The sequence below is a fragment of the Lygodium microphyllum genome, chromosome 25 (genome assembly GCF_053477565.2).
Source record: "Lygodium microphyllum isolate KBCC chromosome 25, Lygodium_microphyllum_v1.1.10, whole genome shotgun sequence".
NCBI lineage: Eukaryota > Viridiplantae > Streptophyta > Polypodiopsida > Schizaeales > Lygodiaceae > Lygodium > Lygodium microphyllum.
Window position 1 is genome coordinate 120,424,443 of NC_141159.1, and position 25,346 is coordinate 120,449,788.

Here is a 25,346-nt window from a genome sequence, read left to right on the forward strand (position 1 = left end):
GTTCTTGAAGACTCATTAAAGATTTGAAGATCTCTCATGTTGAGATGACAAGCTCAACACATGCGGACATTAATGATGGACCACCTGGTTAGATGGGTCCACACGTCTACACTTAGCACGTCAGTGGTCATTATGACTCTCACATAGCCACTGACTCATTACTTATTATATTCAAGTTGTTACACCTATTTACAACGGGCATAGTTATAGTGCCAGTCGACTAGTATAGTCGGTTATGCATTGTTTGACTTAGTAGGCCACTTTCCTTTATGTTGTATCTTATCTATACTTTGTGTACATTGAAAAGAGTGTGGAAGAAGAATAAGAAACCAGAAAGAAAACGTTTTGGCCTCCATCTCTCTTCTTATCTCTTGAGTGAGCTTCTCCTTGTGCATTCTGTGTGTGTTTGGCGCAGCATCTTGAGCAAGTCCCCCCACCATGCGATTCTTGACATGGTACCAGAGCTGCGCCACTGAGAGAGGCTGATTTCAAAGGCTGAAGTGAAGGAGAAGAAGCAAGGTTCGAGCAAGCAAGCCATAGGTTAAAATTTGTTTTTATTTAAAAGGTCCAATGCAAATTTCTAATCTATGTACTTCTTTAGTTTTGTTAAATCGTTGCCCTAAAAATGCAACTTTAATTTTATAAGTGGACATAACAATTTTAAATTGCAATTTTCTGACTATCTTTTCTGAAACAAAGGTATGAGTACTGCCATCATCATGCAAATAGTCATTTCATTATTATGGATTTTACATCTCATTTTCAATAATGCATGGATAGAAATTTTACTGGCAATTTTGTCAGTGTCATTAGAGTTTTCTCTCGTAAGCGTGGCTTCATCAAAATCAGGCATAACTTCAAGGTCTTCAATTGCTTCGTCAGCTCCAAGATAATTTAAATATGCAGTAGGCTTTTTCCAATCATAAGTATTACCCATAACACAATGACTCGCAATATGGTCAGAGCGATTGCATTTATAACAAAGTACATTTTTAGAATTGGTATTTGAGATACTTGTATTAATATTTTTACGTTCAGTTGACTTAGGCAAATTAGAAGACAGATGAGAAATCTTGAGATTAGAATTTGAAGTAGGTTGGCTTACATTATTATCAAAAATTTTCATCCAAGGTTGGTGATTAGGATGATTCTTTCCAAATTGAAAGTTAGAAGTATGAAAAGAATTAAAACGAGAGTTGTTATTACCCATATTATTTCTCGTGAAAGCTAAAAGTTGTTCGCTGATCTTTGGTTTATTTATTTTCAACATCATGTGCCAAAGATATGGCCTCATCCAAAGTGTTGGGTTTAAACATGTTGACTTCAGCTTGGAAAAATGAAAGAAGGATAGACATATACTTTCTTTTAAAAGTTGATTCGGCTACATGTTCGACCATTTGAAGTTGCAGTAAAGTACTCTAGGATCTTTTGGTGTACTAAGAAATGGTCACTTGTTCTTGCTGTGCAAAGCTCGAATTAGGTAGGAAGAAAATTAATGAGAACCTTCTTACAAAATGCTTTCCACGTAAGAGGACGATCAATGCTCTTGTCTGTGACATCCCACCATAAAGAAGCTTTGTTGATAAAATAATGTGAAATACAGTTGATTTTATCATTTTCAACATAACTTTCATTATCAAAATATGAGTCGATTGACTTAGACAAGAGAGAACCTTGCAACCATCTTTAATGCCATTGTAAGTATTAACTTTAAAGGTATGCTTGCTTATCTGTGCCTCTTTGCGGATGGATTGTGCTTCAAGGGTGGCATTGATGGTGTGAAGGGAAATTTGGGACGAGGTACACTTGAGAGATCCCAGTTCTTGCTCTAGTTTGGGCTCAATGTTGGTGCTCTTCTTCTAACTGCATGGCCAATAAATTCATGTGTTGCTCCATGGTTGATTCAGGAAGCAGCGATGTGGAATCAAAATTTGCAGTGCATGGTGGACGATCCTTCATGAGACATGGTGATTACTTATGGCTTGATGAAGATATTTGAATCATAAAGGTGCCTTGTAAAGACGCTTCGCCCATGGCAATAAAATTTTGGCATGTATAGCATCAAAATAAAGAGTGGCTTCTTGACAAAATGATGAGATGGAATAGGCAAGAAAGATTAGAATTTTTGATGGTATGTTGATGAAGTTTTATAGCCTTGGAGTGACCGCGTAGGAATCCCCTCTTAAAGATTAGAAGTCAATGGTGATTTAGACTGATCAAAGTAGTCAACAGGTGACGATGTAGAAGAGGTTGGAGTTGATTAAGTAAGCAAAGATTAATCAAGGCTTAAAGCCTTTAATCAAATGTGAGGCTTGCATGTAGCAAGAAGAAGAACCTTTCTTTCACTCTCTTTTTCTTATAAAAATGAAAGCATGACTCATAAAATTCAAAATAGACTTAAAGAAGAGTAAAACAAAATTGAGTGTAATACTATTGGGTTCAATTTTTCCCCATACATGGAGTGTGCATTACCTCCATGCCGTATTTATAATATTAAAACTGAATCTTGCTTTGCTAAAAGATAAGCCCTTTACAATCACTCTTTTAATAGAAGAGTTTGAGTTAACTGAATAAATGGTTGTAATTAGTTGCAACTGAATAAATGGTTGCAATTAGTTGCACAACTCACAATTGCTGAGAGCCATAAAATATTTATTATCTTCAATATATCTCTTAAAATCTCAAATGTTAATAAATATTTACAAAGAGGATGTACACATGCCTTAGAAAAAACAATAACGTGTCTATTTAAATAACTCAATGACGAAGTCTGTGGAATAAATTGCGCTTACTATATATATCCAATTCATCTTGCTCTACACATTAGCTATCGTAGATGTTAGCACTTGAGATATGAAAATTGCGGCATCACCCACGTATGGCTTCACTTGCGTGCACACCTGTAAGTCTTATGTTCGAAAAGGATAGGCATTCCCATCAACCTTCTGCCCAAGACGAAAAGTAATTCACTCTTAGGAACGTGCCTTGCACTAATGGAGAACCATTCAAGGCACTCATTCCATTAATGTGTACATAAAGGAGAACCATTGAAGGTGCTTATCCCCTCATGTAGGTGCTATAGGTGCCACTTGGCAGCAAGACTACCTTGTGTGAAGGTACATCCCTAGTTGCAATAGGATTAGACTTGTGGACTTGACTTCAAATTTGCAATTACTTGGCAAACAAGGCACTGAATCTTCATGTGACCTTGGATTTGCATTAAAGAAGAGTTGCACGATAGCTTGAACACATGAAGAGATTCGTGAAGTTTTCACAAAGATTATGGGGGCTTCCTCTTCTTCTTTAAAATAAACATTTTAGTGGAAGAATTGTTATCAGGGCTTTCATCATTGCAAAAATTGCTCATTTAAGAGGCTTGTGCAATGGAATGTGTTGTGGTTGCAGGCAAAACAAATCTTTGATTCACTTGTTTTTGTATGGATGCAGGGCTAGTGGTATCTAGTAAAGGTTTATACGTGTACTGACTTGAGAACTACGAAAGACAATGCACTCAAAATTAGTATTTATGCCATCAAACTAAGGTTGGGGTTAGTTCACTTAATGGTCCTTCAGGGTTTAAGGGAAAGAAACAAGTGCCTTTGAAAGGATCTTCCTACTTTTCTCTCTTAGGAGCAAATTAGGTTGAGCTAGCTTTGGATAGTGTCTCTTGGTGCGCCACGAATTTCGGAGTTTGGGTGTATCGATAGGGTGTAGGTATTGGGTGGGAGAGTGGATTCCCACAATGCTTCATAGGTAGGGCCTTTTCTCATTAAAAATTTGGAGAACTTTTATACTGTTATATATTATTATGCGTTAAAAAAATAAAAAAATTCATCCGACTGTCGAATCCAATCACTCCATTTCATTGGTACATCCTTTCGACGGTAGAAAGCTAATCAAAGTAGTGATAGAAGAAGTTTAACCTTCTTTTAGCGATTAAACACGCAACTCATTCTCTGTCGTCGTGTGCCATTCTGCAGAGATCACTTAAAACTGATATACAAGTATATGCACAGTCGCCATAATTCCATCAGGCATAATCTGATACAGAAACAGGAGCACTAAACTGATATACAAGTATATGCACAGTCGCCATAATTCCATCAGGCATAATCTGATACAGAAACGGGAGCACTAAACTGATATACAAGTATATGCACAGTCGCCATCAGGATTCTAATTCCATCAGGCATAATCTGATACAGAAACAGGAGCGCCAAACTTGAAGCCTCAAAACGTTACACATGGGAAGTTAGGATGGATAGAAACAGGTCTAATTCCCTGCTGCAATTCTTCAATGATCCAACCAGATAAACCATTGAAACAAGCTATCGATGATTTGTGCATATGTGAAGAGAAGGTTGACGTCCCTACCATCTCTGCTATCCTGAAAAAATGTGGGCTTGCAAAGGCATTGTCAGAAGGCAAAAGAGTCCATGCCTTTCTAAGGAGACATGGCCTTCAGAAGAACCTGCTGTTAGGAAACCTTCTGATGCGACTGTATGCTGACTGTGGGTCTCTCCACGATGCGAAAGATTGCTTTGCTGAGTTGGACCAGCGGAACAAGTTTTCGTGGAATTTTTATGTTACCGGCTATGCCCGCCTTGGCCACTATGAGCAGGTCATGGATGTTTTCAACCAAATGCAATGGGAAGGGTTTATACCTGATGAATACATCTATACTAGTGTTCTTTCTGCATGTAGTACTGCAGGTGATGTTGGTGAAGGGAGGCGCATGCATGTGCGTCTGGTTGGGAATACAGGTGCATTTACTTTGGCTGTTCAGAATGCACTTGTTAACATGTATGGGAAAGGCAATTGTGTGCAAGAAGCTCTGAAATTGTTTAATGAAATGTCTGATCGGAATGTGGTCTCATGGACTGCTATGATTGGAGCCTTGGCACAGAATGGATTCTGTGAGGAGGCTCATAGGTCATATTATCAAATGCAGTGTGAGGGTGTTCTGCCGAATAAAGTCACATTGACTAGCATTGTTGATCTTTGCACTGTTCAGCCAGCACCGAGTGAAGGCAAACATGTGCATGTTTGTATTGTGGGTAATTGTTTAGAGTCTGAGTTGGTGTTGGCAACTGGTCTTGTGAACATGTATGCCAAGTATGGAAACCTGGAAATCGCACATGGGTTGTTTGAGTGGATGCCTGAGCGTAATGCCTTTTCTTGGACAGCTCTGATAGGGGGCTATGTCCAACACGGATATCCTCATGAGGGTCTTCAACTCTTTGATAGGATGCTAGTCGAAGGAGTGCCACCAGACGAGGTGACTATCAGCAGTATTTTGGATGCTTGTGGAAGTCAAGTGATGCTGGACATAGGGAGGCTGGTACATGCCATGATTGTGGTTGATGACTTTGAGTATGGTATTGTGCTGGCAACTTCATTGGTTGACATGTATGGTAAGTGCAGTAGCTTAGAGGATGCCCGCATGATTTTTGATAGAATGCAGGTGCACAATTTGCTTTCCTGTACTGCAATGATTGAGGCATATGCGCAGCGTAGTGACAACAAACATGTATTTGACTTATTTGATGAGATGCAGAGGGCAGGTATTGTTGCAGATAAAGTTATCCTCTTTAACCTTGTGGTCACATGTGCAAGTGAGGTGGCACTAAGAGAAGGGAACCTGATTCATGACCTAATCTTGGGCAATAGCTTGGAGTCAGATGCAGTCCTTGCAACTGCTCTAGTGAACATGTATGGCAAATGTGGCAAACTGGATGATTCACAAAGTATGTTCAACAAACTGGCTGAAAAGGATGTTGTCTCCTGGACTGCCATGATTGGAGCCTATGCTCAGCATGGATATGACAAAGAAGCCCTTGTTTTATTTAATCAAATGCAGCAGGAGGGAGTTACCCCTAACAGAGTAACATTTGTCAGTGTGCTACCGGCATTGGCAAGTGAGCCGACTTTGATGGAAGGTAGAAGAGTCCATGCTGGCATTGTGAACAGTGAATTGCAACGAGATGTTGTGGTCATGACTGCCCTTGTCCACATGTACGTTAAATGTGGAAGAGATGGTGATGCGAGGATGGTTTTTTATGATATGGGAGAGCGGAATGTGGTCTCCTGGAATACAATGATTGCACCCTATGCTCAGTGTGGTGATGGTGAGGAGGCGCTCGATCTTTTTGATCAAATGCAGGAGGAGGGGTTTGCTCCAAACAAAGCAACTTTCGTAAGCATTCTTGATGCATGTGCAAGCCAAGCAACCGTAAACAAAGGAGAGAGCATGCATGCTCTTGCAGTTCATGGTGGGTTTGACCTTGACATAGACATTGCCAATGCAGCCATTCACATGTATGGTAAGTGTGGAAGGTTAGATGATGCTGAGAAAGTTTTTGATCAAATGCTTGAACATGATGTTGTGTCTTGGAATACACTTATTGGTGCATTTGCACAGCATGGCCACCCAAAGGTTGCTCTGAAACTTTTTGATCGAATGCAAGGGGTGGGTTGCCCTCCAGATAAGCTTACTTTTGTGAGTGCCCTTTATGCCTGTAGCCATTCTGGCCTTGTTGAGAAAGGCCGAAGTCTTTTTTTTTTAATGGCAAAAGAGTATGGGATCACCCCAATTCGGGAGCACTATCATTGTATGGTGCATATACTTGCACTTTCTGGACTGATAGAAGATGCAGAAGACTTGATAAGCAAGATGCCATTTCAACCAACTCCAGTCACATGGATGCACTTGCTGAGTGCCTGCAGGGATAATGTTGATGTGCACAGAGGAGAGCAGACTATAAAGCACATGATAGAACTTGATGCAGAGGATGCTTCACCATATGTGGTTCTTTCAAACATGTATGCAGCTGGTAGCAGTGAGTGCAAATGTGGAGACTTGATCTTGGACACCATGGATATGGCTCCGAAACTTCAGCTGAATTATTAGCTGCCAAAGGTTTGAGGGATAGATACAGGTATTGGTACACCTAGATAAACATGATCTTGGGCTTTCGCAAGAGGATAGATTTGGATTTCAATGTGTAGCGTTTCTGATTTTTTGAAATCATGCAAGCTATGACTGAAATGGGTGGAATTTCCAGAACAAAGGGGTCTGACATATGTGATAGATAAGTGCAAAATGAATTCGTCTGTGGGGTGTACTTGAGCTAATGATTTAGAGGCTGTGATTGAGACTGGTATCAGTCCCAAAAGATGAGATGCTACAATTTGTCATCATATGAGTACCTTTGATGCTGGCTCTACCTCTGCATGGTTGGAACTTTGGGAATGGCAATGAAAGGGGTTCTGTGGGTTCTCTTGCCATTTTGATGCAAAGGAAAAGGGTTTGGCAAGTCGAAGCAGTCTGAAGCGCAATTCATTTTCATGAAGAGGGATGCTTCATAATAAGACTTGGGACCGATCAATTTTCATCAATGAAATGCGGTGATAGTCAATATCTGTTTTCAGGGCTGAAACCCTAAGGGTGGATCAATGGGCAGCATGCAGAAACTGCAAAATGCAAGCTGGATGATGATGGGGAATGGCTGGATGATGTTGACAGCAGCTGGATGGCCTCAGAAACAACAAAACACAAGCTGTATGATGGTCACCAACAGGTTGCGGGCAGCACATTATGTGTTGCCAGCAGTGGTCAGCCTGTAGAAGGGAGCTGGAGAGTCTGACGGATCCTGAAACGCAGCAAGGCAGCCTCCGAAGACATCTGGCAGCGGCAAAAGCAGCAATGTGGATACTGGATCAGGTTTAGACAGCCAATGGAGAGAGAAAAACAGTAAACACAGATTTTCGAGATTGATTTGGCAGCTTGGTGAAGTCCAGGAGCAGCAAAATGTAAGTTTTCTGATGAAGACAAGCTATTAGGATCAAAATGCAGCCAGCTGGGGGGTCCCTGTCAGTAGATGGCAGTTCCTAGATGGTCACTATGCATGGTAGACAGGTCACCAGCAGCAAACACAGGTTTTGGGACTGTTTGGTAGCTGAGGTGGACAGCAAACTTCAAAGGAAGGCTGATAGACAGGTGCCAAAAGGTGGGGGATAATGACGGGCAGCCCCGGCTGAGATATCCTCCGTGAATGGGGTGTGGATAGTGAAACTACACCTACAAATTGCAAAAACAAGATTGGGCTGAGTGGGAGGGTAGGCTATCTATTTACAGAAAGTTTGGGGCCTCCCTAATTAGGGTTTACATGTGGGACATTAAAACTCTTTGGAACCGCTCCCATTTAAAAGAAATGATTAAAATTTATTAATTACATTGAGTTTTGGGGCTGTTTAACGAAGCTAATGATAATTTAGCATATCCAAAGCATAGTCTCTGTGTGACAACTGTATGCCCTTTGGAGTCTTGATTATCTCTATATCAAGAAAATAGTGCGACTATCCCAAATCCTATCTCGAATTTATCTTTGAGAAGACTCTTCACATGGTTGATCTTTGGCTCACCGTCACCTACGTCACCTACGATAATCAAGTAATCTATACATATATGATAATGATCACAATACCCTCATCACTTTCACATAGATAAAGTGAATGATCAGCTTGTGCTTTGCGAAAACCAATGCTAACAAGATATTTTGTAATCTTATCATGCCATGCCTCGGGTGTAGCCCATGTAAGGTCTTACAAACCTTGTATAGGTCATCCACATAACTAGATGGTGCTCTCATAGTAGCTATTTTAGCCATTGGAGTAATAGTCTAATCATAATCAATACTATTAGTCTATGAATACCCTTTCGCAATCATCCTTGTCTTATAGTACTCAATAGATCCACCAAATTTATACTTCACCTTGTAAATCCATTTTTAACCAATAGCTTTTTTGTCTTTTGGTAAATCTATTTGCAATCAATAGCTTTTTTGTCTTTTGGTAACCCATTTGCAATCAATAGCTTTTCTATCCATTTGTAAACAATAGCTTTCTTGCCTTTTGATAAAGGTGTCAAATCCCATGTGTTATCTGCCTTAAGTATAGTCTTTTTTTCATTTATAGCATTATCTCAATGCTCATTACCCATTGCATCCTCAAAACTAGTGGGTTCTGTATCTTGCATAACCTTAGTCATAGATATGTAAAATTTACATGGTATAGTGGATAAAATCTGAGCAAGAAGTAGAGAATACACAACAAATATGAGAAGTATGCATGTATCTAAACACTGGGAAATCAACATGTGTAATTCTTACATGTCAAGTGGCTTTACTTGAAAGATGGTGACTATCTTGATTACTTCGGTTGTATCTTTCATATCTATCATCATTTGAAATGTGAAGATCTTCAAGGTAGCGCTCATCTAGGGTTGCTAATGTTTGGTTCTATCATTCTGTTTTTGTTCCTTGAAATTTGATAATATCTATGATAAGTTATATATTTAGAAATAATCTGATTGATATTTTTTAAGAGTGGTATTTTGTGAATAATAATAATGTATATTATATGTTTGCATATTAGTCCTAAAAATTAAAAATTAATTATGGTTGTAAATCAATTCAAAAAGTCATATGTTGTAGGAGGATTATTCCACGTAAATTGTTGTGTTCTTTTGGTCATGAAGAGCCAATACACTTTGACAATCATGCCTAGTTCATGTTGCATTTGCAAGAGGATAATGGTAGTTATGCAATTGTTGATGAGAGAAATGTGTCATTTTCCATGAAGGTGCGAGAGGTATGGTTTCTTTTCGCATAACAAAAGCCTCATGATGTTTTATGAATTCAAGACATTTTTGAATCATCAGGCATTTTTGTGCACTTCTGTTGAGAGATAGACATGTGAACCCATTGTATCCAAGGGTGGATCACGGTAGATGAGTGTGAATGGACTAGAGGGTAGGGGAAACCCTAGCCCATTCTTGACACTTTGTATTGTTTCATTCTCAACAAGTTTTAGCGATTCTTTTAACTTACCAAAAGCTTGAGCCTTATCATGAAGGAAGTACATCCACATCTTCCTACTGTAGTCGTCGATGATTACATAAAATAAAAAGATCCTTCCAAGGCTTTTGCAAGCATTTTACTGTACAAGTTAGTATGCACCAACTCTAGAGGAACCTTCACTCTATTCTTGCTTTATTATGGAAATGCATTTCTTTGTTGCTTGTCCATCATACAAGCTTCACATGGTTCCTTCATTTCAATTACTACAAGTAGGTGAGCAACCCCAATCTGTATTTGTGTATCCAAACATTTGTATATCCTTTCCTGCCTCATAAAAAAGTCCATAACCACAAAGTGGACTTCACATACCTTAATATACGTCTAACTGCATCCAAAGGAAGCTTTCTAGGCATCTGCATAAATCAGCTGACAAGACTAATAACATAATTCAACTAGCCTTATGATAGTTATGTAAATTAACTCTCTACTATCCTCTTGAACATAGTAGGGTCTTCTATCCCCAACATCAATACTTAACTTCACATTTTGCTCCAATAACACTAAAAGAGACTTATATGCTATTATACCATTCTTTGACAACATATCCAAGCCATACCATCTTTGGGATAGCCATATATCATCATTACATTTGATCACCTCAATACCAAGAAAATACCTTAGCTCACCCAAATCCTTCATCTCAAACTTCTTTTTCAAAAGGTCCTTGACTTCAGCAATCCCATTGTTATTGTTACTATATAATAATCAAGTCATTCACATAGATGACTATGATAATCAAATCGTCATCTTCCTTTCTCATATAAAGTAAGTGAAGCATTTAGAAACATAAAAGCCAATGTTGACAAGATACTCTCTGATCTTGTTAAACTATGCTCTAGGTGCTTTGCTTCAAGCCATAACCCTGCTAGATCTACATACCACTAGATCACTCAATGGAGCCTTTACATTACCATATACTCTATGTACACTTGGGATCTTGACTAAAGGAATACCAATCTCATCATCCAAACTCTCCAAACCACTAAAATAACCATCAAGAACTACATGGCTAGTAGATGCATTATTACCATTTGATACTTTCTTATTCCCTTTGTTATTACCTATAATGCCACTAGATGCATCTGAAGATGTGAGACTGCTCCTTAGTCTCCCAAACTAAGAATTAGCTATAAATCTACTACCATATGATATTTGTGGTCCATTGAGAGTCTATGATTCTTACTTTTCTATTTGTAAATGACTATCATGATCATTCGCATAACCCAATGCATTTCCACTAGATGCATACCAATTGCTCATCTCATATAAAATAACATTTGTGCTTACCTGAAACTCACCACTAATAGGGGGTAACAACAATACCCTTTTTACTCAGTAGAGTATCCAATGAAAATATATTTTTAGTCTTTACATTATCATGTGTTCTCTGTACACCTAGTGTCTTGACTGAGTTCATTATCCAAACTCTGTGAACCACTCGAATCTCCATTAAATCCCAAATGACTAGTAGATGCATCATTACCATGGGACACTTTTTTCTTTCATTTGTCTTCACTTGCGATACTTATAAATATACTTAAAGATGTGGAATTGCTCCTTAGTCTCCCAAACGAAGGGCTAAATATAGATATAGTACCAAATGATATTTTTGGTCCACTAAGGCTTCATGATTCTTGCTTTCCTTTCTACACATAACTATCATTATCATCCAATACATCACCACTAGATGCATACGGATTGCTCATCTAATAAAAAATAACATCCCTACTCACTTTAAGCTCACCTATAATAGAATTACAACAATAATACATTTTATGCTCTAAAGAGTATTCGATTAAAATACATTTTTCAACATTTTCGTAGCTCATCTAGCACATGAACATATACAATACAACCAAATACTTTCAAGTGTGGCACATTGGGCTTCTTGCTTGTAAAGCATTCTTTGGGGCTCATTCCATGAACTTCAGGTATGGGAGTTCTATTCATAATATAAATAGTAGTATGAAAATCTTCAAACCAAAAACATTTTGGTACATTCTTTTTAGCGAACAATACGCATGCAACTTCTAGAATATGCCTATTTTTCCTTTCTGCAATCTCATTTGATATGGGATGTGCCTGCAAGTAAACAGTCTCTTTATCCCATGAGACCTTAGAAGTCATTGAACTTATTAAAGAGGTACTCTCCCCCTCCACCTAACCTCAAGCACTTAACTTTCAAGCCTATTTCTATTTCAACAGTAGCCTTGAAAGTTTTTGAAGTGCTCAAACACATTGCTCTTTTCCTTCATAAAATATACTCATAGCTTTCTTACATAATCATCAATAAACATGACAAAATATTTGTTGCCACCAAGAGATATGTCTTATCTAGGTCCCCAAATATCTGTATATACAATATCAACAAGTATATTCCAACTCACATCTCTATCATGCAAAAAAGATTGACTTGCTTGCTTACCAAACTGATATGCTTCATAGACTTTATGAAATTTAGCAACTCTAAAAGCAGGTAACCCTATAATCAACCCTTTGGATTGCATTGAGTTTCATCTTTGCACATTTGCATGTTGAATATGTTTGTGCCTTATTTCAATGTCTACAACTACTCCTTTTCCTTTAGTATATATAATGAATTCCAACATCTAAAGTAAATATGCAGCCAACTCTACTGCGTGTTGTGACTAACCTATACTTATCAAAATCTTCTACAAAATAGCATTTTGTATTAAATTATAATCTACAGTCCTTTATCATTTGACCAACAAGTACTAAATTCTTTGTGACAGATGGCATATGTAATATATCTGATAGAATCTTTATATGGCCATCAAGCAAGGATAATAAAACTTTTCTAATGTCTGAAATTGGGTAGTATGAGTCCGTACATAATCTAGGTTTTGTAAATCATGCATCTCTCTAAACCATTCAGTATGGTTGGGTCATATGATTAAATGCACCTGATTTAACATACCATACATTATCATATGTCCCCTTTCCTGTAATAGCATTCATTATAAGTTGCATAACAAATAGACACTCATTTTTATCTTCATTTTGTTGTAAAAGATGATGCATAGTTTCCTTGCTGCAATTTATCATTGTGGATATCATCCTTCTTAGTATAATACTAGGTTGTAATATGGCTCATTTTGCTATTAAGACTTCAAGCTCATTTACTTAGGTTGTGTGTACCTGACACTTGACATGTCCAGCTATACCACATGCTGACATTAAATAAGTCGGTGGTCTTAGACCCAGTGTGAATGGTCCTATGGACCTTAGTACTATTGTATACACTTATGTTATGTTAGTAGTCTATAAAATAATAAAAATGATGATGAACGACTTGAAGGTTAGGTTACTGCTCCATTACATTGTCTCTCTCCCTCTCTCTTCCAACATGGTATCAGAGCAATCATGGATGGGCTCTTGAAGGCATGAAACTGTGAGAAAGACCTGCAGCCTGAAGACTCAGGGCAGCGCGGTTGAAGAGAAGCAGGCTGTCATTGTGCAGGCTGCCATTGTATCTGTGAAGGTATGCATTTTGCCATTTTGCGTTCTATGGTTCATGCCAATGCTTGAGGCTTGATTAGAGCCTTCAGGAGACTTGGTTGAGCATGTAGAAGGAGACGACCTGTTGCTGTAAATTGTCGTGCTGATGGTGTGTTTGCGCCTGTTGTAAATGAAGGCTGCCCTGTTGCTACTGAAGACATAAATCACTGCTTGAGTGATCCAGAGCTTGTATGCTTGCTTGGGAAGACATATTAATGATCTGACATGTCAATGCTTGGTCTGGAGTTGATAAATGAGCTGGAATACTGAAGTACAGATCTGAAATTGAAGACAGTTTGCTATAAACTGAAACACGGCAGTATACACTGATCACTCTTTGAAGCATTGAAGCCATTTGATGAGCATTTTGAGCTCTACTGAAGTGAGGGTTCATTCGGGAAGCATATGTACTGAGTTTGATGCATTTGGGTTGTATTTTACTGATAAAATATTCAGATCTAAAATTTTATGACAGGCTAAAAACTGTCATAAAACTGTCATCAACATACACTCATTGACTTGAAGAAATACATGCCTTTTGTTACCTACAGGGAGGTATGGTATGGGATATGATTGTTGAATGCTATGAGCATTGGGATGAGAATTGAAGGCTCTTAAAAACTGAAATCTGAATCAGCGAACAAATGCTTTGACAGTGTATTGGCTGGTCATAAACAGTCCATGTACTTTTTGACATTACTTCTTGAAGACAAAGAGTCTGCGAATGCCCGTATGGTTATGTATTGATCCCTACACACAGTGGCATATGTATGAAGTGGCTTGAGGATCTCTTGGGCTGAAATACATCTTGGTTTGACAGTTTATTGGTTGTATACAATCTGTGAGCAGATTTATGTCACTTGTACTTGCTAGATATGCACTGTTTTGTGCTCGTATGACTATATCTAGTTGCCTACATATAGTAGCAAATGTCTGGGAAAGTTTGGAGCATGTATGACATGTTTTAAAGTGGTTTTTGATAGTAAATTCACTGCTGGTTACTGAAAATTTGCAGGTTTCAGATTGCGTATTCTCTTTACTGCAATAAGCTTGCATGACATAGAGTTACAGTACCTGCAAAGTCTATGTACTGACTAATGTACCTACGGGTTATACCACATGTTTGTGGAGTTTTTGAGGTTGCAAAGGGCTGAAATACCCTAGTTTTTTGCAAAGAATATTTGCAAAAAACTGTCATAAATAGTCAAGGACTGAAGTTGGTCAGAGTGACTTGTTGGCTTGCAGGAAGTCAGGCAATGACTAGATATTGTCTGGTATAATATGGCTAATGCAGAAAGGACTGACAACATAACCCAAATAGTGGAGGAAAAGCTTGATAGTAACAATTATTCCATATGGAAGTTTTGCATGGAGAAATTCTTAATAGGGAAAGGCTACTGGGAGTTGATGACTGGAGCAGAAGCTGAACCTGAGCTCCCAGAGCGACCTACGGGGCTGATCAGAGACGACTACACCGAGCTTGGACAAAAAGAGCTCGTAGAGTGTTACATTGGCTGTCTCTATGTATATCAGATGCCAGGGTAATGTAGATAATGAACTGCAGCTCTCCTAAGAATGCATGGGACATTTTGGTCAAGTACTATGGCACAACCACAAGTGCCAGAAAGATACAGTTGAAGCAGAAGTTCAACAACATGGAGAGAAAGAGCAGATCTATACAAGATTATGTCACGAAGGTTAAGACCATTGCAGATCAATTGGCATCTGTTGGTTCACAGGTTGAAGATGAAGACATGGTTGCTGTGACTTTGAATGGCTTGGGGCCTGAGTATAAGTCTTTTGACACTTCTGTGTCTGTGAGGGCTGAAATGCTTGATTTAATGAGTTGGTTGCATTTCTTATCCATGAGGAGATTAAACTTGGCTTGGCTAGTGGGTCAAGCAGTTCTAAAAATAAGGATTTCTATTCCAATCAACGCGGCCGTGGTAGCCGTGGTAGAGGCTATGGATCTAGCAGAGGAGGCCAGCAGAATGCATCCTATGGCAATAACAACCAGCAGGTATCAAACACAAGAGGCGGTGGAAACTTTAGAGACAGGGGGAGATCTAGCCCTAGAGGCAAAGGCTCCTGGCAATAGCAGTGTCCATCTGACAATCTAAATAAGGATAAGGATTGTGATTACTGCGGGAAGTATGGTCATATTGCCAAGGACTGCTGGAAGAAGTAGGGCAATTAGAAAGGCAAATAACATGGACACTTTGCTACATTTAGTCAAACAGATGATACTTCAGGAGATAGATTGTTTGCCATGTAGTATGTAAAAGACACAGCTACTGAAAAATCCACTGATGATGCAGTTTGGTATATTGATTCAGGGGCATCAAACAACATGACCCCTCACGGTGATTGGTTTACTGATATGATGGCTGAAAAACATGGCTATGTCTGTATAGGTGATGACATGCAGCATAGCATTGAACATAAAGACAAAGTGCCTCTTGTGGTTCATGATGACAGAAAGAAAAAACTACATGATGTGCTGTATGTTCCATCGATTACGAAGAACTTACTATCTATCGGTCAGATGACGGAGTAGAACTTGCAGGTTAGATTCAATAAGCATGGCTGCTTTATTAAAGAGTTTGGAAATGGATGCAAGTTGATAGCTCGTGGTCACAGGAATGGCAGAATGTTTACTCTTGATGCTACTTTGCCAGAGCTGAATTCAGCTATGTTTGCCCATGGTTCTGGCACTATTAGAGATTTGGAAATTTGGCACAAGAGAGTGGGGCATGTAAATTTGCAAAGGCTGCAAATTATGTAGAAAAAATAGCTCGTTACAGGTTTACCCAAGTTCCAATACTCAGATATTGGTCATGTATGCGATGCTTGCCAGTTTGGTAAGCAATCCAAGTTGCCATTTGTCAGGCATGTAAGGCAAAGTACACGTCCATTGCAGTTAGTGCACTATGATGTTTGGGGGCTAGCCCATAATGCATCTATGGGAGGATCGAAGTATTATGTGACATTCATTGATGATTACAGTCAATATACTTGGATATATATCTTGAAAACAAAGAATGAGGTGTTTGTTATTTTTCAGCAATTTAAAAAGCAGGTTGAAAAGGAATTTGACTGCTATATCTCTTGCTTGAGATCAGATAGCGGTGGGGAGTATGTGTCAAATGAGTTTGACAATTTTCTGGCTGAAAATGGCATACAGAGGCAGCTTACCTGCAGCTACATTCCTCAGCAGAATGTTGTAGCTGAAAGAAAGAACAGGGTCTTGATGGAAGTTGTTCGTGCCATGATGAATGAGAAGAAGATGCCGCTCTATTATTGGGCTGAGGGTGTTATGACAGCCATGTATATCTTGAATCGGACTCCCACTGCAGGTATTCATGAGATGACAGCGTTTGAGAAGCTATATAGCTATAAGCCGAATGTAATTCACATGAAAGTCTTTGGTTGTCTTGCCTATGCACATTCCAGATGAGAAAAGGAAGAAGCTGGATCCAAAAGCGTATAACTGTGTTTTCATTGGATATTTGCAGGAGAAGAAGGCATACAAATGCTATGATCCCTCTACCAGGGAGACTTTGGTGAGCATGGATGTTATCTTTTTGATGAGATGGGCTCTTGGTATGTATCACCAGCTGCAGTGCCATTGGATATGCCTTCTACTCATGTATCTATAGTTGATTTGCAGCAGAGCACTACTATGACAGGCCCTAGTGGTCAGACAATATCCCCATGGACAGGGAGATTGAGGAGCTCACCGTCCACTGACACCAGTATGTCAGTGAGGGGGAGATATGATGTCTTGGACAACAAAGGAAACGAGAAAGCTACTGAGGATGCATCTGGTATGATGACACCTAGTAGAATGACTTCTGGATATGAGTCTGGTGACACTTTAGACAATGAACTTGGTATTCCTACTATCTATACGCCTGGCACAAGGCAAAGCAGGTACATTCTGCCTCATGAGAGAGGGGAATCGAGCAGTGCACCACAGCCTAGATGCTCACAAAGAGTCAAATACCCTGTTGACAGGTTGACGTACAGTGGCTACTCTGCAAAGTATTACGCTTACATGACAAAAGTGATGGAGATCAAAGAACCATGTACATATGCTGAAGCAGTGAAAGATGAGAACTGGTGTGCAGCTATGGATGAAGAAATGAATGCCTTGGCTGAAAATAAGACATGGGATCTTGTGCCACAGCCTGAAGGGAAAAAGACCATTGGTTGCAAATGGGTCTACAAAATCAAATGCAAGTCGGATGGCAGTGTGGAAAGGTACAAAGCCAGGCTGGTTGCTAAGGGGTATGCCCCAGAGTATGGACTTGATTATGAGGAAACATTTAGCCCTGTTGCCAAGATGGCAACCATACGCACTGTGATTGCTTTGGCTGCTGCTAAAGGCTAGAAATTGCAGTAGATGGACATTAAGAATGCATTTCTTAATGGTGACTTAGCGGAGGATGTTTATATGGTTCAGCCTGAAGGGTATGTTCACCCTGATTTTAGCATTATGTATGTAAGCTGAAAAAAGCATTGTATGGGCTGAAGCAGGCTCTGAGAGCCTGGCATACAAGGATTAGTAATTACTTACAGAGCATGGGATTTGCTGTTGGTAGGGCTGATCACAGTCTGTTTACGAAAAATACAGACAAAGGCTTGGTAGTGCTGGTTATCTATGTTGATGACCTGATAATCACATGTGATGATGGTTTGGGGATCAGCATGTTATGCAGATGCTGAAATCTGAATTTGACATGAAAGATCTAGGTGAATTGAAGTACTTTTTGGGTATTGAGGTGATCAAGGCTAAAAATGGTTTATGGCCGATGTAGAAACATTATGCCATGGAAATGCTGAAGAAATATGGCATGGCTGATTGTAAACCATTGCATACACCTCTTGATCAGAATGTCAAGCTGGACATTAGCACTGGAGCTAAAATTTAGGATGTGACTATGTACAGGCAGATGGTTGGAAGTTTGATCTACTTGACCACTTGAGTTATGTAGCTGGGCTCATAAGTCAGTTTATGCAGAAGCCCAAGAAGCCACATTTGGATGCTGTTAAGTGGATTATGAGATATGTTAAGTCCACTGTAGATTATGGGCTGTTCTATGTGAGAGATAAGCCCTTGAAACTGGTTGGATACATAGATGCGGATTGGGCAGGATGCTCATATGATCACAGATCTACGAGTGGTTATGATTTTGGCTTTGGAAGTGGCATGATCAGCTAGAGCAGCAATAAGCAACCAACGGTTGCATTGTCTAGTACTGAGGCAGAGTACAGGGGTGCTGCATTGGCGGCATGCGATATTTCATGGCTGCTCAAGCTTATGGCTGATTTGGATATTTAGGTGGATGCTCCAGTGACCTTATTATGCGACAATCTCAATAGTGTACTCTTGGCAATGAATCCAGTATACCATGCTAGGACAAAACACATAGAGGTACACTACCACTTCATCAGAGAGATGGTTCTTGCAGGGAGAGTTGATCTCATGCATGTGAAGACTGATGAGCAGGTTGCAGATATCTTTACCAAGTCTTTGGGTAAAGATAAGTTCAGTGTTTTTCGACAACTACTTGGTGTGCAGAAGCTGTCTTGAGCTTGAGGGAGAGTGTTAAGAATTCAAGCTCATTTACTTAGGTTGTGTGTACTTGACACCTGACATGTCTAGCTGTACCACATGCTGACATTAAATAAGTCGGTGGTCTTAGACCGAGTGTGAATGGTCCTACGGACCTTAGTACTATTGTATACACTTATGTTATGTTAGTAGTCTATAAAATAATAAAAAAGATGATGAATGACCTGAAGGTTAGGTTGCTGCTCCATTACATTGTCTCTCTTCCTCTCTCTTCCAACATTTGCCATAATAATTATAATAATATCAAAATTTCTAGAACCTTTATTCTATGCTCCACCTCTTGCTCTAGAGCTTCCCCTACCACCACTAAAGTTTTCGTAACCTCCTGAATATGCATTTCACCAAACTACTAATTTAACTTCTTTTTCAGGTTTTCACTAGCATGTCCCATACCATGGCCTTTGAAAGAGTATAATTTATCTTTAGTCTTTAGTTTACTAAAACAAAAGCAACTTTTTGCTAACCCAGACAAGAGTACTTTCTTTCAAATAGAATTTGAATATTAAGGCCATATTGTGTCTACCAAAGGAATACACATTGATCCACATAAAATTGAGGCTATTAATACATGGCCTACACCTAAAAATGTGCATGAAGTCCATTCATTTTTAGGCCTAGCTAATTTTTATTGTAAATTTGTTAAAAACTTTTCATTACTTGCTTTGCCTTTAACTTTGTTAAAGAAAGGTTTTGTATTTCATTGGGATGACAACCAACAGTGACCCTTTGTTTTACTAAAGCATGCATTAACTCATACACCTGTTTTACAACTCCCTGATTTCAATAGAACATTCTTTCTAGTCATTAATGACACTAGTAGTTCTACCGTGGTGCCATGTTGATGCAAGATGACCATCCAAATGCATGCTTTAGTTGTAAATTGAAATCCTTTGAACTTAAGTATAGTACGTATGATAAGAAACTTCTCGTTGTAGTACATGCATTACAAATATGGAAACATTATTTAATGGAATCAAAATTTATGATTAAAACAAATCAACAAAGTATCAAACACCTTCTTTCTCAACTGCAAATTTCTGATAGGCATATACACTAATAATCTTTCATTCGGAATTTCCATCCTTTTAATCCAATATCAACCCGGTAAAGAAAATGTTGTAGCTGATGCATTAAGTCTTAAATCGTACGTAAATAATATTTATGTGCTTTCTATATCTTCATTAGATGCTATGAAAAATACTTATTTGCTTGACTCTGATTTTCATGATGCTGCTTGGTTTAATTAGTCTCAAAACCAATGGATTCTTGTTAATAATTTTTTTGTCTTTGATAGATTTCTCTTTTACAAGAAATGTTTATGAGAAAGATTTGTGTGTTCCCCACCGCTTTTGTCGTTTTGTTCTCCAAGAAGTTCACAATCCACCTTATATTGGTCATCGCGACATAATTTCTACTCTTCGTAATTTGCAAAACAATTTCTATTGGCCTCATATGAATCAAGATGTTTCTACTTTGTTTTTGAATGTCTTGTTTGCCAATGCACTAAAAGACTTTGTGGTAAGCAATATGGTTTGTAAGTGCCTTTACCTATTCCTAACTCACCTTGGGAACAAATCTCAATGGATTTCATTACTGGTTTGCCAATGACTTCTTCGCAAAATAATATGCTTTTGACAATTATTGATAGATTTAGTAAGCAAGTATATTTTATTCCTTGCAAGCAAACACTAATTGCTTCACAAGCTGCTAATCTTTTTCCTAAGCATATATTTGTACATCATGGTCTACCAAACATTATTATCTTTGATCGTGATCCCCGTTTTTGCAATAATTTTTGGATAACTCTATTCTCTAAACTTGGTACTAAAATTGATTTTAGTTCAACCTTTCATCTTGAAACTAATGGCAAAACTGAAGCTACTAATAGTACCATTCTTGATTTAATTCATGTCTATACTATCTCTTCACCTAGCACATGGGATCAACATTTACATCTTTTACGATTTGCCTACAACAATACACCTCACTTTGCAACCCACAAAGCACCTTTTGAAATTATCTATGGTCGTAAAATGCCAACATCAACATTTTCTCAACATTTCATTTAAGTAAAAAAGTGCCTTCTGTTAATGATTGGATCCATACTCATTCCACTATTTTTGAACAGTTAAACAATTGATTACTAAGGCCCAGTAATCCTATATTACGCAAGCTAATAAGAAACAACAAGCTATGCATTTTTAAAGAATGGATTATGTTTGGTTGCAAATTGAGAAACGTAGATTGCATAATGTTGAGAAGAATCCTAATATTAAACTTGCACCTAGCTTTTATGGCCCTTTCAAAATTCTTCATTATATCAATGCTGATGCTTTTAGCTTAGAATTGCCTACACATTTGAAGATCCGTAATACCTTTCATGTTAGTGTTCTCTGTCCATTTAAAGATTCATTACCTACACATCCTATTGTATGATTCTCCACCATTGCTTGAAGATGATCATTAGCTTTTAATTCCTGAATCTATTATTGACACTGATTATATGACCACCCAGACTTGCAATACTTATCCTCGCTATCTTGTAAAATTTCACAACCATCCTATTGAGAAAGCTCAATGGATGACTACACATGCTTTATGTGGTTCTCCACATTCATCCAATAACAATTGAGGACAATTGCTATCCCACCCCGGGGTATGTTGCCAGTGGTACCTATAGCACCTACACGAGGGGATGAGCAATGGTTCTCCCTTGTGTGCACATTAACGGGATGAGTGCCTTGAATGGTTTTCCATTAGCATAGGAAATGTTCATAAGAGCAAATTACTTTTTGTCTTGGGCAGAAGGTTGATGGAGACATCTATCCTTTTTGGATGTGAGACTTGCAGGTGTGAATGCGAGTGAAGATATATGTGGGTGATGCCACAATATTCATATATCAAGTGCTAACGTCTACATGATTTGATTATTTAATGAAATTTTAATGATTAGTTGATTTATTATGGCTAATCATATTTATTTATTTATTTATTTTTAACATGATTTTTTGAATTTTAATGCGCTGATGTATAGAGCAAGATGAATTGGATACACATGGCAAGCATAATTTATTCCAAAGACTTTTTTATTGAATTATTTAAATAGACACACTGACATTTATTCTAAGGCGTGTGTACATCCTCTTTGTAAATATTTATTGATACTTGAGATTTTGGGAAATATATTGAATATATTTTAGAAATATTGTATGGCTCTTAACAGTTGTGAGTTGTACAATTGATTGCAACCATTTATTCAGTAAAAAACTCTTTTATCAAAAGAGTGATTGTAAAGGGCCTATCTTTGGGTTTAAAAAATTAGTTTTTAATATTATAAATACGGAAAGAAGGAGATGTCTACTCCTTGTATAAGGGAAAATTGCATCGAATAGTGTGTCACTCAATTTTTCTTTATTATTCTTTAACTCTATTTTAGATTTTATGAGTTGTGCTTTCATTTTTATGAGAAAAATAGAGTGAGGGAGAGCTTCTTCTGCTCGCTACGTGCAAGTCTCACATTCAATCTGCGCAAAAAATCTAGATATGTGTTAACCCCAAGCCGAGAAGGCGGAAGGATGAATGAAAAAGCAAAAAGAAGATGGAATAGGAGCAAGGACACACAGGCAGTCTCCAAAGCTAAGCCAGGGCCAAAAGTGTAGTTTTAAATAAAAGGCACCTCAAAAACTCCAAAAACTCTTGTAAAAGAGCGAGCGCCAAGCTCCCTCTTGTGCCACCTGTAAAAAAATAGTCGAATATAGGCCTAGGGCATGAAGCAAAAAGAGAGAATTAGAAAAGGGGACTTTGCCACAATGGCCGGTCATGTAAAAAAGGATGGGTGCCCATGGGGTTTTAGGGTTTGTATATATAAAGTTCAAAAAGTGAATGGAAGCTCATTCTTTGGTGTGTGCCCAACAAGAGCTCTTCTCTTCTTCTTCTCTCCTTGCTTGTGTGTGCTCTTGAGAGAGGGAGTGATTGTGAGTGTGAGGGAGTGAGTGAGTGGGAGTGAGGGATCAAGGGGGTGAAGCTCTTCACCATCTCCTCTTCTCTTCTCTTCTCTTTCCTTCTCTTGCGCACATGGCTATGGCGGTTGGAGCTTGGAGATGGAGGAGGCTTGAGTATGCTTGAGCTAGCATCTAGGATCGTGGAGCTACCGAAGTGTGCAAGAGAGGAGGCAACTCATATCGGCATCACGGTAAGCTCACTACACTCGTAAGATCGAGGGCGCGTCGGCTATGTGAGAGGTAGCCAATAGAGCTTGCTTGGAATGCTTGAACAATAAGTGGTCCGTGGGTCTTGGCAGTTGAGCAAAAGCTCCCACATTTTGGTTTCGTTGCCGGGACCAACGGATTCAAGCTTGAGTGCTTGCGCGCTCCATATCGAGCATCGAAGTAAGGGATTCTCCCTCGAAATGGAGCTTGAGGTAGGTAGGAAGGTTGGGTGTTTTGATCTTCAAAACAAGTAAGTATTTTGGGTTAGTTAGTTTGTTTGATGATTGGAAAATAGGGAGAAATCATTTCAGTTCGTTGCTTTTGATTCTCGTTGCATTTAGTATAGGATAGGATTAGGAAATCGAACCGGGAAAGGGTAGGGTTTACTGTTGTAAACAGGGCAAAACAGGGCATAAAATATGCAAAAAATGGCAAAACACTAGCTTGGGATGCTTAATGTCGGCAAGTGAGTGATTGAGAGTGTCAAAGCCTTGCCCGGGAAGGGGTTTAAGGGCCAGGAGGCCAAGGGAGAGCTCATTTGCAACTGTTGCAGTGAGAGAGAGAGAGAGAGAGAGAGAGCCCGCAAAGATTCGATTCGATCGCGTCATCGGAGAGCCTACTGCTCACCCCAGGTATACCAATCACTTCCCTTGGTGCCTTAGCCAGGATCTGGAAGTTTGTGCATGGGATGATTTCCTGAATAGAGAGATTTGATCGAAATCGTCATTGCGCGGCATTCGTTGTGCCTCGTTCGGCTCGTCCGAATGGCCCTTGTTAGGCCAAGTCCCAAACTCGGCCCTTGGACCCGCCCATTCAGACCTCGACCCGAAAACCCTAATCAATCCTTGGACCTGATACTCGACTCGACCCGTCCGAGTTACTCCACTCGGCCCAGGACCCGACTCGGCCCTCGGCCCAACATCTGGCTTGGCCCGTCCGAGTTACTCCACTCGGACCTCGGCCTACAAAAAACTTTTTGCACTCGGATTCGGCCCGTCCGAGTCACTCACTTGGCCTCTGCAATTCGGACCAGTTGGGCCGAGTCTAACTCAGTCTCAGAGATTTGACTTGACCCAACTGGAGCTCAGTAGCGCAACCTATCGTAAGCCCTCCTGACGTTTAGAGCCTGATTTTGGCGCACCGAGTAGACAAAATTATAAGGCATGGCCACTTAACAGCTTGAGTGGGCTGTTGCAATACCTAGAAACCCAAAGACCTAGAGGTAACCCATCGAGCCATAAAACCCTGATCGAGCCCATAAAATGGCAAGGCAACGTAGCCGAAAGGCCCTAAATCCCATCTAGACGGCCAGAGAATTGATCTACAAAGCTTAGAGGCTGTTTGCCGCACTCACCTTGAATTTCCGCACTTGAAGTGCACTTAAGAAAAACTGAAAGCTTGATTGAACACACGTGCACCAGAAAGAACACACGCGTGGAGTGGAGATAACTTGAGGACTGTATTTAATAAGTCAAGGAACTCACTCAGATAAGCCACTCAAGGAACCCACGAATAGGAGAGAACCCACGGACGGAGACAAACCATCAACACGCAAAGTAGGACCAAGCAAGCGGCACAAACAAAGGGGATTTGACAAACCCACTCGATCCGATCGACATCTTGGCAAAGCACGAGAACTTGACTATGGCGGAGGAAAGCTGGGACCGCAGGTCTAATGAGAAACTCGACTTGGGCGTCTTCCCAGAGGCTATTTAGCAATTGGTCAGCAGCTACAATGCGCACGCCCAATATGAGCACTGCGGTCAGACAGCAGATGCTATCATCGCAAACTTAAAAGAAGAGAGGAAGCTAGCCCATAAGGCGTTGCAAGCCATAGCCACGTACAATAGAGACCAGCAGGCCAGGAGTCAAAGGCCTCACGGAGTTGCGTGAGGTACAGCGAGAGTGCTAAACTTAGCCGGTAGAAACCGAATGGATCACGAGAGAGCCCTAGAAGGAGACTTAACGCTGAGCAAACTTCTTATGAAGAGATTGTTAGACAACACCAGAGTAGAGCAAAGTGTTGCACCATTAGCGACCTCACTACTGGCAGGGTTAGGA

General features: G+C 39.5%; 1 protein-coding gene across 1 annotated transcript; it reads left to right on the forward strand.

The window, feature by feature from the left end:
- The first annotated feature begins 3,917 nt into the window (after window positions 1-3,917).
- On the forward strand, window positions 3,918-8,754 carry LOC148014677 (pentatricopeptide repeat-containing protein At4g13650-like). Its single transcript, XM_087666900.1, has one exon. The coding sequence runs from the start codon at window positions 4,298-4,300 to the stop codon at window positions 6,908-6,910; it is 2,613 nt and encodes an 870-aa protein (XP_087523026.1). The 5' UTR covers window positions 3,918-4,297; the 3' UTR covers window positions 6,911-8,754.
- The last annotated feature ends 16,592 nt before the right edge of the window (window positions 8,755-25,346 follow it).

Excerpts from the sequence above, each read along its gene's own strand:
- LOC148014677 (XM_087666900.1), top strand. The coding sequence starts at position 4,298 with ATGATCCAACCAGATAAACCATTGAAACAAGCTATCGATGATTTGTGC.